This window comes from Pseudophryne corroboree, assembly GCF_028390025.1.
Source record: "Pseudophryne corroboree isolate aPseCor3 chromosome 3 unlocalized genomic scaffold, aPseCor3.hap2 SUPER_3_unloc_67, whole genome shotgun sequence".
Lineage (NCBI taxonomy): Eukaryota > Metazoa > Chordata > Amphibia > Anura > Myobatrachidae > Pseudophryne > Pseudophryne corroboree.
The window spans coordinates 539,030-553,345 of NW_026967560.1; the positions used below are offsets into that span (position 1 = coordinate 539,030).

A 14,316-nucleotide genomic window follows, 5' to 3' on the forward strand; every position below is an offset into this window, starting at 1 on the left:
AGCATTGCACACGCTAAGCCGCCGCCCTCTGGGAGTGTATCTTAGCTTAGCAGAATTGCGAACGAAAGATTCGCAAAATTGCTACTAAATAATTCCCTGCAGTTTCTGAGTAGCTCGAGACTTACTCCTACACTGCGATCAGTTCAGTCAGTTTCGTTCCTGGTTTGACGTCACAAACACACCCAGCGTTCGCCCAGACACTTCCCCGTTTCTCCAGCCGCTCCCGCGTTTTTCCCAGAAACGGCAGCGTTTTTTCACACACACCCATAAATTGTCCAGTTTCCGCCCAGAAACACCCACTTCCTGTCAATCACACTCCGATCACCAGAACGAAGAAAAAAACCTCGTAATGCCGTGAGTAAAATACCAAACTTCTTAGCAAATTTACTTGACACAGCCGCAGTGCGAGCATGCGCAGTTAGCGGAAAATCGCACCGATGCGAAGGAAAATAACGAGCGAACAACTCGGAATGAGGGCCCATGTCTTCTCTCCATCTCCCACCACCACCACCCACCCTCTTGACTCCCTTCCCTCCCATCTCCTCCGCTCATCTATTGCTTGCCTCCAACTTGCCAATTTCAACTTGTTCCGCTGTTCAGGCTTTACTAAACCATGTCTCCAAGAGAGGATTGTCTACCTCTACCTTACCACATTCCTATACTCCCATTCCCTACTAGACCTTATTCAATCTGTCTATCGTTCTATTCACTCCTCTGAAACTGCCCACACCATGGTCAACAATGACCACCAAATCCAAGGGTCACCTCTCTGTCCTCATCCTCCTTGATCTGTCTTCTGCCTTACACACCATACATCTCCCTGTCCACATTCTCTCCATCGTCCTCCATTGTTCCGTCTTCTCGGTTCACTTTCTGCCTCACCAACTGCTTGTTTTCAATCTCCACCTGACTCCAATGCCTCTCCCTTCTCTACGTGTCCCCCAATGGTTTCTCTTATCCCTCTACATCTCCCCTCCCTTCCTGTACCTCCGGGTGTCCTCCCAAGGCTTTGTTCTTATCCCCATCGCTTATCCCTCTGCATCTGTAGACAAAGGACTTTTAGCAGTACCTAGAATCTGCCGTAATTCATCTGGGGTTCGAGCTTTTAGTCATGCTGCTCTGACTCCTTCAAAAGTAGACTCAAGACTTTTCTGTTTACTCAAGAATTCCCATAATGTCCCTTTAGTATCTCCATGGTTCTGTATTTTATGAAAAGCTTTTCTATACTTCATTATTTTCTGTACTATATTATGCTATGTATCTGTTAAGCGCCTTGAGTCCTATTGGAGAAAGAGCACTATATAAATAAAATTATTATTACATCTCCTCTCCCTTCCTCTACCTCTGGGTGTCCTCCTAAGGCTTTGTTTTTAGTACCATCTCTTATACCTCTACATCTCCTCTCCCTTCCTCTACCTCCAGGTGTCCTCCCAAGGCTTTGTTCTTATCCCCGTATCTTATCCCTCTAAATGTCCTCCCTTGGAAATTCCATACTCTTCTTTGCTTCCTGCCATCAAAACTCACATCCTTCATCTCCCTCCCTATAACCTTCTCCTTTCTGGCCTCCCTCACTCCTGTCTCTCACCACTTCAATCTAAACTTAATGCTACATTTTGCCATATTCTTTCTCTGTCGCAGGTGTCTGTCTCCTGCCTCCCTCCCCTCTGAAACCTGCTCCGCACTCCACACACTTACCTCTGTGATAAGGGGCTCTTGGTTCTGCAGAATCATGTGTAAGATAAACCCCATGACAGTTGGGGGAGACACACATCTCCTGCTGTAGGAAGTGAACTCCAGAAGCAGGCGGTCCCATTCTGTGTCCTTCCGGAATAAGAAGCATATTTTTATAACAGCGAGATAGATATATCATACAAGAGTAGGCTTTGCTGCAAGAGACCCTGTTGGTCTGTAGGGTGGTTGGGATGGCAGAGCAGGCGCGTTGGGTCTTACCTCTAGAAATGGGTACTGAGTATGGAGAAAGAGCTGGACCTGGTCCAGGTTTGACAGTGGGCACATGGACACCATCTCAGCCATGAGGAGAACATAGCTCAGTACTGTAGGATCCATATCACACTGCAGCACCAAGCCCAGGAGGGACACTACCTAGAGAAGGGAAACACCAGAACACTGAGCTCTCCCCCAAGACTGGAGCGTCCGCTGCATAAATATGACCTAATAACCAGATGAGGAGTTACCTGACTATCAGAGGAATATCTCACCACAGCAGACAGATAGTCCTGGAGTCCACGGCAGCTTATATCATCATTCACATAGCGTTTCCTGAGGACTTCCCACACCGTCTCCTGCCAGAAACATCACGATCAGCTACTGTATGGTGGAGGTTCTCACACGCCACCCTCAGGGCACCCCAACGGTCCAGGTTTTTAGTTTACCAATGCTTGGCCAATCTCAGTCAATTTAATTTAACCATCTGTGCTGAGCCAAGAATATACCTAAAACCTGGAGTGTTGGAGGGTCTTGGGTACCGCATTTCAGAACCTCTGAACTATTGGATAACAGGGGCTATAGTATATGTGGGTGATAAAGTACAGGCTCTGATCTACAGACCAACACTTACTTACAGTGTGTGCTGGGTATATAGGGGAGAGGAGACACTATGGATACATATGTACAGTGTGTGTGCTGGGTATATAGGGGAGAGGAGACACTATGGATACATATGTACAGTGTGTGCTGGGTATATAGGGGAGAGGAGACACTATGGATACATATGTACAGTGTGTGCTGGGTATATAGGGGAGAGGAGACACTATGGATACATATGTACAGGGTGTGCTGGGTATATAGGGGGAGAGGAGACACTATGGATACATATGTACAGTGTGTGCTGGGTATATAGGGGAGAGGAGACACTATGGATACATATGTACAGTGTGTGCTGGGTATATAGGGGGAGAGGAGACACTATGGATACATATGTACAGGGTGTACTGGGTATATAGGGGGAGAGGAGACACTATGGATACATATGTACAGTGTGTTCTGGGTATATAGGGGAGAGGAGACACTATGGATACATATGTACAGTGTGTGCTGGGTATATAGGGGGGAGAGGAGACGCGACGCTATGGATACATGTGTACAGTGTGTGCTGGGTATATAGGGGGAGAGGAGACACTATGGATACATATGTACAGGGTGTACTGGGTATATAGGGGAGACGCGACGCTATGGATACATATGTACAGGGTGTGCTGGGTATATAGGGGGAGAGGAGACACTATGGATACATATGTACAGGGTGTACTGGGTATATAGGGGAGAGGAGACACTATGGATACATATGTACAGTGTGTGCTGGGTATATAGGGGGAGAGGAGACGCTATGGATACATATGTACAGTGTGTGCTGGGTATATAGGGGAGAGGAGACACTATGGATACATATGTACAGTGTGTTCTGGGTATATAGGGGAGATGAGACACTATGGATACATATGTACAGGGTGTGCTGGGTATATAGGGGGGAGAGGAGACACTATGGATACATATGTACAGTGTGTGCTGGGTATATAGGGGGAGAGGAGACGCTATGGATACATATGTACAGTGTGTGCTGGGTATATAGGGGGAGAGGAGACGCTATGGATACATATGTACATTGTGTACTGGGTATATAGGGGGAGAGGAGACACTATGGATACATATGTACAGGGTGTGCTGGGTATATAGGGGAGAGGAGACACTATGAATACATATGTACAGGGTGTGCTGGGTATATAGGGGAGAGGAGACACTATGGATACATATGTACAGTGTGTTCTGGGTATATAGGGGAGAGGAGACACTATGGATACATATGTACAGTGTGTGCTGGGTATATAGGGGGAGAGGAGACACTATGGATACATATGTACAGGGTGTGCTGGGTATATAGGGGAGATGAGACACTATGGATACATATGTACAGGGTGTGCTGGGTATATAGTGGAGAGGAGACACTATGGCTACATATGTACAGGGTGTGCTGGGTATATAGGGGGAGAGGAGACACTATGGATACATATGTACAGTGTGTGCTGGGTATATAGGGGGAGAGGAGACACTATGGATACATATGTACAGGGTGTACTGGGTATATAGGGGGAGAGGAGACACTATGGATACATATGTACAGTGTGTGCTGGGTATATAGGGGGGAGAGGAGACGCTATGGATACATATTTACAGTGTGTGCTGGGTATATAGGGGGAGAGGAGACACTATGGATACATATGTACAGGGTGTGCTGGGTATATAGGGGAGAGGAGACACTATGAATACATATGTACAGGGTGTGCTGGGTATATAGGGGAGAGGAGACACTATGGATACATATGTACAAGGTGTGCTGGGTATATAGGGGAGAGGAGACACTATGGATACATATGTACAGGGTGTGCTGGGTATATAGGGGGAGAGGAGACACTATGGATACATATGTACAGGGTGTGCTGGGTATATAGGGGAGAGGAGACACTATGGATACATATGTACAGGGTGTGCTGGGTATATAGGGGAGAGGAGACACTATGGATACATATGTACAGTGTGTGCTGGGTATATAGGGGGAGAGGAGACACTATGGATACATATGTACAGTGTGTGCTGGGTATATAGGGGGAGAGGAGACACTATGGATACATATGTACAGTGTGTGCTGGGTATATAGGGGGAGAGGAGACACTGTGGATACATATGTACAGTGTGTGCTGGGTATATAGGGGGAGAGGAGACACTGTGGATACATATGTACAGGGTGTTCTGGGTATATAGGGGAGAGGAGACACTATGGATACATATGTACAGGGTGTGCTGGGTATATAGGGGAGAGGAGACACTATGGATACATATGTACAGGGTGTGCTGGGTATATAGGGGAGAGGAGACACTATGGATACATATGTACAGGGTGTGCTGGGTATATAGGGGGGAGAGGTGACACTATGGATACAGGGTGTGCTGGGTATATAGGGGGGAGAGGAGACACTATGGATACATATGTGCTGGGTATATAGGGGGAGAGGAGACAATATGGATACAAATGTACAGGGTGTGCTGGGTATATAGGGGAGAGGAGACACTATGGATACATATGTACAGGGTGTTCTGGGTATATAGGGGAGAGGAGACACTATGAATACATATGTACAGGGTGTACTGGGTATATAGGGGGGAGAGGAGACACTATGGATACATATGTACAGTGTGTGCTGGGTATATAGGGGAGAGGAGACACTATGGATATATATGTACAGGGTGTGCTGGGTATATAGGGGGGAGAGGAGACGCTATGGATACATATGTACAGTGTGTGCTGGGTATATAGGGGGAGAGGAGACACTATGGATACATATGTACAGGGTGTGCTGGGTATATAGGGGAGAGGAGACATGGATACATATGTACAGGGTGTGCTGGGTATATAGGGGAGAGGAGACACTATGGATACATATGTACAGGGTGTACTGGGTATATAGGGGGAGAGGAGACACTATGGATACATATGTACAGTGTGTGCTGGGTATATAGGGGAGAGGAGACACTATGGATACATATGTACAGTGTGTTCTGGGTATATAGGGGAGAGGAGACACCATGGATACATATGTACAGCGTGTACTGGGTATATAGGGGGAGAGGAGACACTATGGATACATATGTACAGCGTGTTCTGGGTATATAGGGGAGAGGAGACACTATGGATACATATGTACAGGGTGTGCTGGGTATATAGGGGGAGAGGAGACACTATGGATACATATGTACAGTGTGTGCTGGGTATATAGGGGGAGAGGAGACACTATGGATACATATGTACAGGGTGTTCTGGGTATATAGGGGGGAGGAGACACTATGGATACATATGTACAGGGTGTGCTGGGTATATAGGGGAGAGGAGACACTATGGATACATATGTACAGGGTGTGCTGGGTATATAGGGGAGAGGAGACACTATGAATACATATGTACAGGGTGTACTGGGTATATAGGGGGAGAGGAGACACTATGGATACATATGTACAGTGTGTGCTGGGTATATAGGGGAGAGGAGACACTATGGATATATATGTACAGGGTGTGCTGGGTATATAGGGGAGAGGAGACACTATGGATACATATGTACAGGGTGTACTGGGTATATAGGGGGAGAGGAGACACTATGGATACATATGTACAGTGTGTGCTGGGTATATAGGGGAGAGGATACACTATGGATACATATGTACAGTGTGTTCTGGGTATATAGGGGAGAGGAGACACTATGGATACATATGTACAGGGTGTGCTGGGTATATAGGGGGGAGAGGAGACACTATGGATACATATGTACAGGGTGTGCTGGGTATATAGGGGAGAGGAGACACTATGGATACATATGTACAGGGTGTACTGGGTATATAGGGGGGAGAGGAGACACTATGGATACATATGTACAGGGTGTGCTGGGTATATAGGGGGGAGAGGAGACACTATGGATACATATGTACAGGGTGTGCTGGGTATATAGGGGAGAGGAGACACTATGGATACATATGTACAGCGTCTGCTGGGTATATAGGGGGAGAGGAGACACTATGGATACATATGTACAGGGTGTTCTGGGTATATAGGGGAGAGGAGACACTATGGATACATATGTACAATGTGTTCTGGGTATATAGGGGAGAGGAGACACTATGGATACATATGTACAGGGTGTGCTGGGTATATAGGGGGGAAGATGAGACACTATGGATACATATGTACAGGGTGTGCTGGGTATATAGGGGGGAGAGGAGACACTATGGATACATATGTACAGGGTGTGCTGGGTATATAGGGGGGAGAGGAGACACTATGGATACATATGTACAGGGTGTGCTGGGTATATAGGGGAGAGGAGACACTATGGATACATATGTACAGGGTGTACTGGGTATATAGGGGGAGAGGAGACACTATGGATACATATGTACAGTGTGTGCTGGGTATATAGGGGGAGAGGAGACACTATGGATACATATGTACAGGGTGTACTGGGTATATAGGGGGAGAGGAGACACTATGGATACATATGTACAGGGTGTACTGGGTATATAGGGGAGAGGAGACACTATGGATACATATGTACAGGGTGTGCTGGGTATATAGGGGAGAGGAGACACTATGGATACATATGTACAGGGTGTGCTGGGTATATAGGGGAGAGGAGACACTGTGAATACATATGTACAGGGTGTACTGGGTATATAGGGGGGAGAGGAGACACTATGGATACATATGTACAGTGTGTGCTGGGTATATAGGGGAGAGGAGACACTATGGATATATATGTACAGGGTGTGCTGGGTATATAGGGGAGAGGAGACATTATGGATACATATGTACAGGGTGTGCTGGGTATATAGGGGAGAGGAGACACTATGGATACATATGTACAGGGTGTACTGGGTATATAGGGGGAGAGGAGACACTATGGATACATATGTACAGTGTGTGCTGGGTATATAGGGGAGAGGAGACACTATGGATACATATGTACAGTGTGTTCTGGGTATATAGGGGAGAGGAGACACTATGGATACATATGTACAGTGTGTGCTGGGTATATAGGGGGGAGAGGAGACGCGACGCTATGGATACATGTGTACAGTGGGTGCTGGGTATATAGGGGGAGAGGAGACACTATGGATACATATGTACAGGGTGTACTGGGTATATAGGGGAGAGGAGACACTATGGATACATATGTACAGTGTGTTCTGGGTATATAGGGGAGATGAGACACTATGGATACATATGTACAGGGTGTGCTGGGTATATAGGGGGAGAGGAGACACTATGGATACATATGTACAGTGTGTGCTGGGTATATAGGGGAGAGGAGACACTATGGATACATATGTACAGTGTGTGCTGGGTATATAGGGGGAGAGGAGACACTATGGATACATATGTACAGGGTGTACTGGGTATATAGGGGGAGAGGAGACACTATGGATACATATGTACAGTGTGTTCTGGGTATATAGGGGAGAGGAGACACTATGGATACATATGTACAGGGTGTGCTGGGTATATAGGGGGGAGAGGAGACACTATGGATACATATTTACAGTGTGTGCTGGGTATATAGGGGGAGAGGAGACACTATGGATACATATGTACAGTGTGTGCTGGGTATATAGGGGAGTGGAGACACTATGGATACATATGTACAGGGTGTGCTGGGTATATAGGGGAGAGGAGACATGGATACTTATGTACAGTGTGTTCTGGGTATATAGGGGAGAGGATACACTATGGATACATATGTACAGTGTGTTCTGGGTATATAGGGGAGAGGAGACGCTATGGATACATATGTACAGGGTGTGCTGGGTATATAGGGGGGAGAGGAGACACTATGGATACATATGTACAGGGTGTGCTGGGTATATAGGGGAGAGGAGACACTATGGATACATATGTACAGGGTGTACTGGGTATATAGGGGGGAGAGGAGACACTATGGATACATATGTACAGGGTGTGCTGGGTATATAGGGGGGAGAGGAGACACTATGGATACATATGTACAGGGTGTGCTGGGTATATAGGGGAGAGGAGACACTATGGATACATATGTACAGCGTCTGCTGGGTATATAGGGGGAGAGGAGACACTATGGATACATATGTACAGGGTGTTCTGGGTATATAGGGGAGAGGAGACACTATGGATACATATGTACAGGGTGTACTGGGTATATAGGGGAGAGGAGACACTATGGATACATATGTACAGGGTGTGCTGGGTATATAGGGGAGAGGAGACACTATGGATACATATGTACAGGGTGTGCTGGGTATATAGGGGAGAGGAGACACTGTGAATACATATGTACAGGGTGTACTGGGTATATAGGGGGGAGAGGAGACACTATGGATACATATGTACAGTGTGTGCTGGGTATATAGGGGAGAGGAGACACTATGGATATATATGTACAGGGTGTGCTGGGTATATAGGGGAAGAGGAGACACTATGGATACATATGTACAGGGTGTGCTGGGTATATAGGGGAGAGGAGACACTATGGATACATATGTACAGGGTGTGCTGGGTATATAGTGGAGAGGAGACACTATGGATACATATGTACAGGGTGTGCTGGGTATATAGGGGGAGAGGAGACACTATGGATACATATGTACAGTGTGTGCTGGGTATATAGGGGGAGAGGAGACACTATGGATACATATGTACAGGGTGTACTGGGTATATAGGGGGAGAGGAGACACTATGGATACATATGTACAGTGTGTGCTGGGTATATAGGGGGGAGAGGAGACGCTATGGATACATATTTACAGTGTGTGCTGGGTATATAGGGGGAGAGGAGACACTATGGATACATATGTACAGGGTGTGCTGGGTATATAGGGGAGAGGAGACACTATGAATACATATGTACAGGGTGTGCTGGGTATATAGGGGAGAGGAGACACTATGGATACATATGTACAGGGTGTGCTGGGTATATAGGGGAGAGGAGACACTATGGATACATATGTACAAGGTGTGCTGGGTATATAGGGTAGAGGAGACACTATGGATACATATGTACAGGGTGTGCTGGGTATATAGGGGGAGAGGAGACACTATGGATACATATGTACAGGGTGTGCTGGGTATATAGGGGAGAGGAGACACTATGAATACATATGTACAGGGTGTGCTGGGTATATAGGGGAGAGGAGACACTATGGATACATATGTACAGGGTGTGCTGGGTATATAGGGGAGAGGAGACACTATGGATACATATGTACAGGGTGTGCTGGGTATATAGGGGAGAGGAGACACTATGAATACATATGTACAGGGTGTGCTGGGTATATAGGGGAGAGGAGACACTATGGATACATATGTACAGGGTGTGCTGGGTATATAGGGGAGAGGAGACACTATGGATACATATGTACAGGGTGTGCTGGGTATATAGGGGAGAGGAGACACTATGGATACATATGTACAGGGTGTGCTGGGTATATAGGGGGAGAGGAGACACTATGGATACATATGTACAGGGTGTGCTGGGTATATAGGGGAGAGGAGACACTATGGATACATATGTACAGGGTGTGCTGGGTATATAGGGGGAGAGGAGACACTATGGATACATATGTACAGGGTGTGCTGGGTATATAGGGGAGAGGAGACACTATGGATACATATGTACAGGGTGTGCTGGGTATATAGGGGAGAGGAGACACTATGGATACATATGTACAGTGTGTGCTGGGTATATAGGGGGAGAGGAGACACTATGGATACATATGTACAGTGTGTGCTGGGTATATAGGGGGAGAGGAGACACTATGGATACATATGTACAGTGTGTGCTGGGTATATAGGGGGAGAGGAGACACTATGGATACATATGTACAGGGTGTGCTGGGTATATAGGGGAGAGGAGACACTATGGATACATATGTACAGGGTGTGCTGGGTATATAGGGGAGAGGAGATACTATGGATACGGTGTGCTGGGTATATAGGGGGGAGAGGAGACAATATGGATACAAATGTACAGGGTGTGCTGGGTATATAGGGGAGATGAGACACTATGGATACATATGTACAGCGTGTGCTGGGTATATAGGGGAGAGGAGACACTATGGATACATATGTACAGCGTGTACTGGGTATATAGGGGGAGAGGAGACACTATGGATACATATGTACAGTGTGTTCTGGGTATATAGGGGAGAAGAGACACTATGGATACATATGTACAGGGTGTGCTGGGTATATAGGGGGAGAGGAGACACTATGGATACATATGTACAGTGTGTGCTGGGTATATAGGGGGAGAGGAGACACTATGGATACATATGTACAGGGTGTTCTGGGTATATAGGGGGGAGGAGACACTATGGATACATATGTACAGGGTGTGCTGGGTATATAGGGGAGAGGAGACACTATGGATACATATGTACAGGGTGTGCTGGGTATATAGGGGAGAGGAGACACTATGGATACATATGTACAGGGTGTGCTGGGTATATAGGGGAGAGTAGACACTATGGATACATATGTACAGGGTGTGCTGGGTATATAGGGGAGAGGAGACACTATGGATACATATGTACAGGGTGTGCTGGGTATATAGGGGAGAGGAGACACTATGGATATATATGTACAGGGTGTGCTGGGTATATAGGGGAGAGGAGACATTATGGATACATATGTACAGGGTGTGCTGGGTATATAGGGGAGAAGAGACATTGTGGATACATATGTACAGGGTGTGCTGGGTATATAGGGGAGAGGAGACACTATGGATACATATGTACAGTGTGTGCTGGGTATATAGGGGGGAGGAGACACTATGGATACATATGTACAGGGTGTTCTGGGTATATAGGGGAGAGGAGACACTATGGATACATATGTACAGGGTGTGCTGGGTATATAGGGGAGAGGAGACACTATGGATACATATGTACAGGGTGTGCTGGGTATATAGGGGAGAGGAGACACTATGGATACATATGTACAGGGTGTGCTGGGTATATAGGGGGGAGAGGAGACACTATGGATACATATGTACAGGGTGTGCTGGGTATATAGGGGGAGAGGAGACAATATGGATACATATGTACAGGGTGTGCTGGGTATATAGGGGAGAGGAGACACTATGGATACATATGTACAGCGTGTGCTGGGTATATAGGGGAGAGGAGACACTATGGATACATATGTACAGCGTGTACTGGGTATATAGGGGGAGAGGAGACACTATGGATACATATGTACAGTGTGTTCTGGGTATATAGGGGAGAGGAGACACTATGGATACATATGTATAGGGTGTGCTGGATATACAGGGGGAGAGGAGACACTATGGATACATATGTACAGTGTGTGCTGGGTATATAGGGGGAGAGGAGACACTATGGATACATATGTACAGGGTGTTCTGGGTATATAGGGGGGAGGAGACACTATGGATACATATGTACAGGGTGTGCTGGGTATATAGGGGAGAGGAGACACTATGGATACATATGTACAGGGTGTGCTGGGTATATAGGGGAGAGGAGACACTATGAATACATATGTACAGGGTGTACTGGGTATATAGGGGGGAGAGGAGACACTATGGATACATATGTACAGTGTGTGCTGGGTATATAGGGGAGAGGAGACACTATGGATATATATGTACAGGGTGTGCTGGGTATATAGGGGAGAGGAGACATTATGGATACATATGTACAGGGTGTGCTGGGTATATAGGGGAGAGGAGACACTATGGATACATATGTACAGGGTGTACTGGGTATATAGGGGGAGAGGAGACACTATGGATACATATGTACAGTGTGTGCTGGGTATTTTAGGGGAGAGGAGACACTATGGATACATATGTACAGTGTGTTCTGGGTATATAGGGGAGAGGAGACACTATGGATACATATGTACAGGGTGTGCTGGGTATATAGGGGGAGAGGAGACACTATGGATACATATGTACAGGGTGTGCTGGGTATATAGGGGAGAGGAGACACTATGGATACATATGTACAGGGTGTACTGGGTATATAGGGGGGAGAGGAGACACTATGGATACATATGTACAGGGTGTGCTGGGTATATAGGGGGGAGAGGAGACACTATGGATACATATGTACAGGGTGTGCTGGGTATATAGGGGAGAGGAGACACTATGGATACATATGTACAGCGTCTGCTGGGTATATAGGGGGAGAGGAGACACTATGGATACATATGTACAGGGTGTTCTGGGTATATAGGGGAGAGGAGACACTATGGATACATATGTACAATGTGTTCTGGGTATATAGGGGAGAGGAGACACTATGGATACATATGTACAGGGTGTGCTGGGTATATAGGGGGGAAGATGAGACACTATGGATACATATGTACAGGGTGTGCTGGGTATATAGGGGGGGAGAGGAGACACTATGGATACATATGTACAGGGTGTGCTGGGTATATAGGGGGGAGAGGAGACACTATGGATACATATGTACAGGGTGTGCTGGGTATATAGGGGATAGGAGACACTATGTATACATATGTACAGGGTGTACTGGTTATATAGGGGGAGAGGAGACACTATGGATACATATGTACAGTGTGTGCTGGGTCTATAGGGGGAGAGGAGACACTATGGATACATATGTACAGTGTGTTCTGGGTATATAGGGGAGAGGAGACACTATGGATACATATGTACAGGGTGTGCTGGGTATATAGGGGGGAGAGGAGACACCATGGATACATATGTACAGGGTGTGCTGGGTATATAGGGGAGAGGAGACACTATGGATACATATGTACAGGGTGTGCTGGGTATATAGGGGAGAGGAGACACTATGGATACATATGTACAGCGTGTGCTGGGTATATAGGGGAGAGGAGACACTATGGATACATATGTACAGCGTGTGCTGGGTATATAGGGGAGAGGAGACACTATGGATACATATGTACAGTGTGTGCTGGGTATATAGGGGAGAGGAGACACTATGGATATATATGTACAGTGTGTACTGGGTATATAGGGGAGAGGAGACACTATGGAGATATATATATATATATATGTGTGTGTGTGTTATATAGGAGATGCTCTGTGGATTAGTATAGTGAAGGACAGATGACATATAGGTCATACATGTTCCGGTACACGCTGGCGGTCAGCGCTGGTACTTACCTGTATGGTGAGGCTCTGTGACGTCCCCTCCAGCTGACGTATCAGGGTAACCATCAGGTGGTGTGTAAGAGAGACGCAGAGGTCCTGAAGCAGAAGTGAAGAGGTCATTCCTGTCATGTGATCATTTATTCTACGCCATATGGACACAAGTGATTGTAAGCGGACAGGAATAGAGCAATGAGATGGTCCTGACGTCAGTACTCTGTAGGGTCACCACGTGCAGTGACTACTGCAGACACCCTTCTGGGTAAACTGTCCACAGGTTCCTGGACACCAGCAGGCGGAGCACTTTGCCGTACAGCCATAAGTACAGTGACCAACTGCGACACTGAAGAAGAACGCACCCGTCCACCAATTCCTCCCAGAGGTTCTCAGTGGGGTTAGATCTGGACTCTGAGCTGCCAGTGTATCCGGGTTACGGAATACTCTGTATACCAGTCCAGCGTCGCCCTGGACACATGACATTGCGCAGCCTACGATGAGCCCCTTTTGAAACTCGGTTACCTCCTTCCGGCAGCCGCTTCATGACCAAATGATGTAACACGAGTCTGCTGCGGGAGCACGCCATTCTGCTGTGTGTCTGCTGCGGGAGCACGCC

General features: G+C 46.8%; 1 protein-coding gene across 1 annotated transcript in view; it reads right to left on the reverse strand.

The window, feature by feature from the left end:
• Window positions 1-14,316, reverse strand: part of LOC134984583 (uncharacterized) — a 146,448-nt gene that overhangs the window by 23,560 nt on the left and 108,572 nt on the right. The window contains exons 7-10 of the mRNA XM_063950135.1: window positions 13,719-13,802; window positions 2,196-2,303; window positions 1,951-2,103; window positions 1,696-1,821 (exon numbers count right to left, since the gene is read on the reverse strand). Coding sequence (XP_063806205.1) covers window positions 1,696-1,821; window positions 1,951-2,103; window positions 2,196-2,303; window positions 13,719-13,802 — 471 coding nt within the window. The remainder of the gene's footprint in view (window positions 1-1,695; window positions 1,822-1,950; window positions 2,104-2,195; window positions 2,304-13,718; window positions 13,803-14,316) is intronic.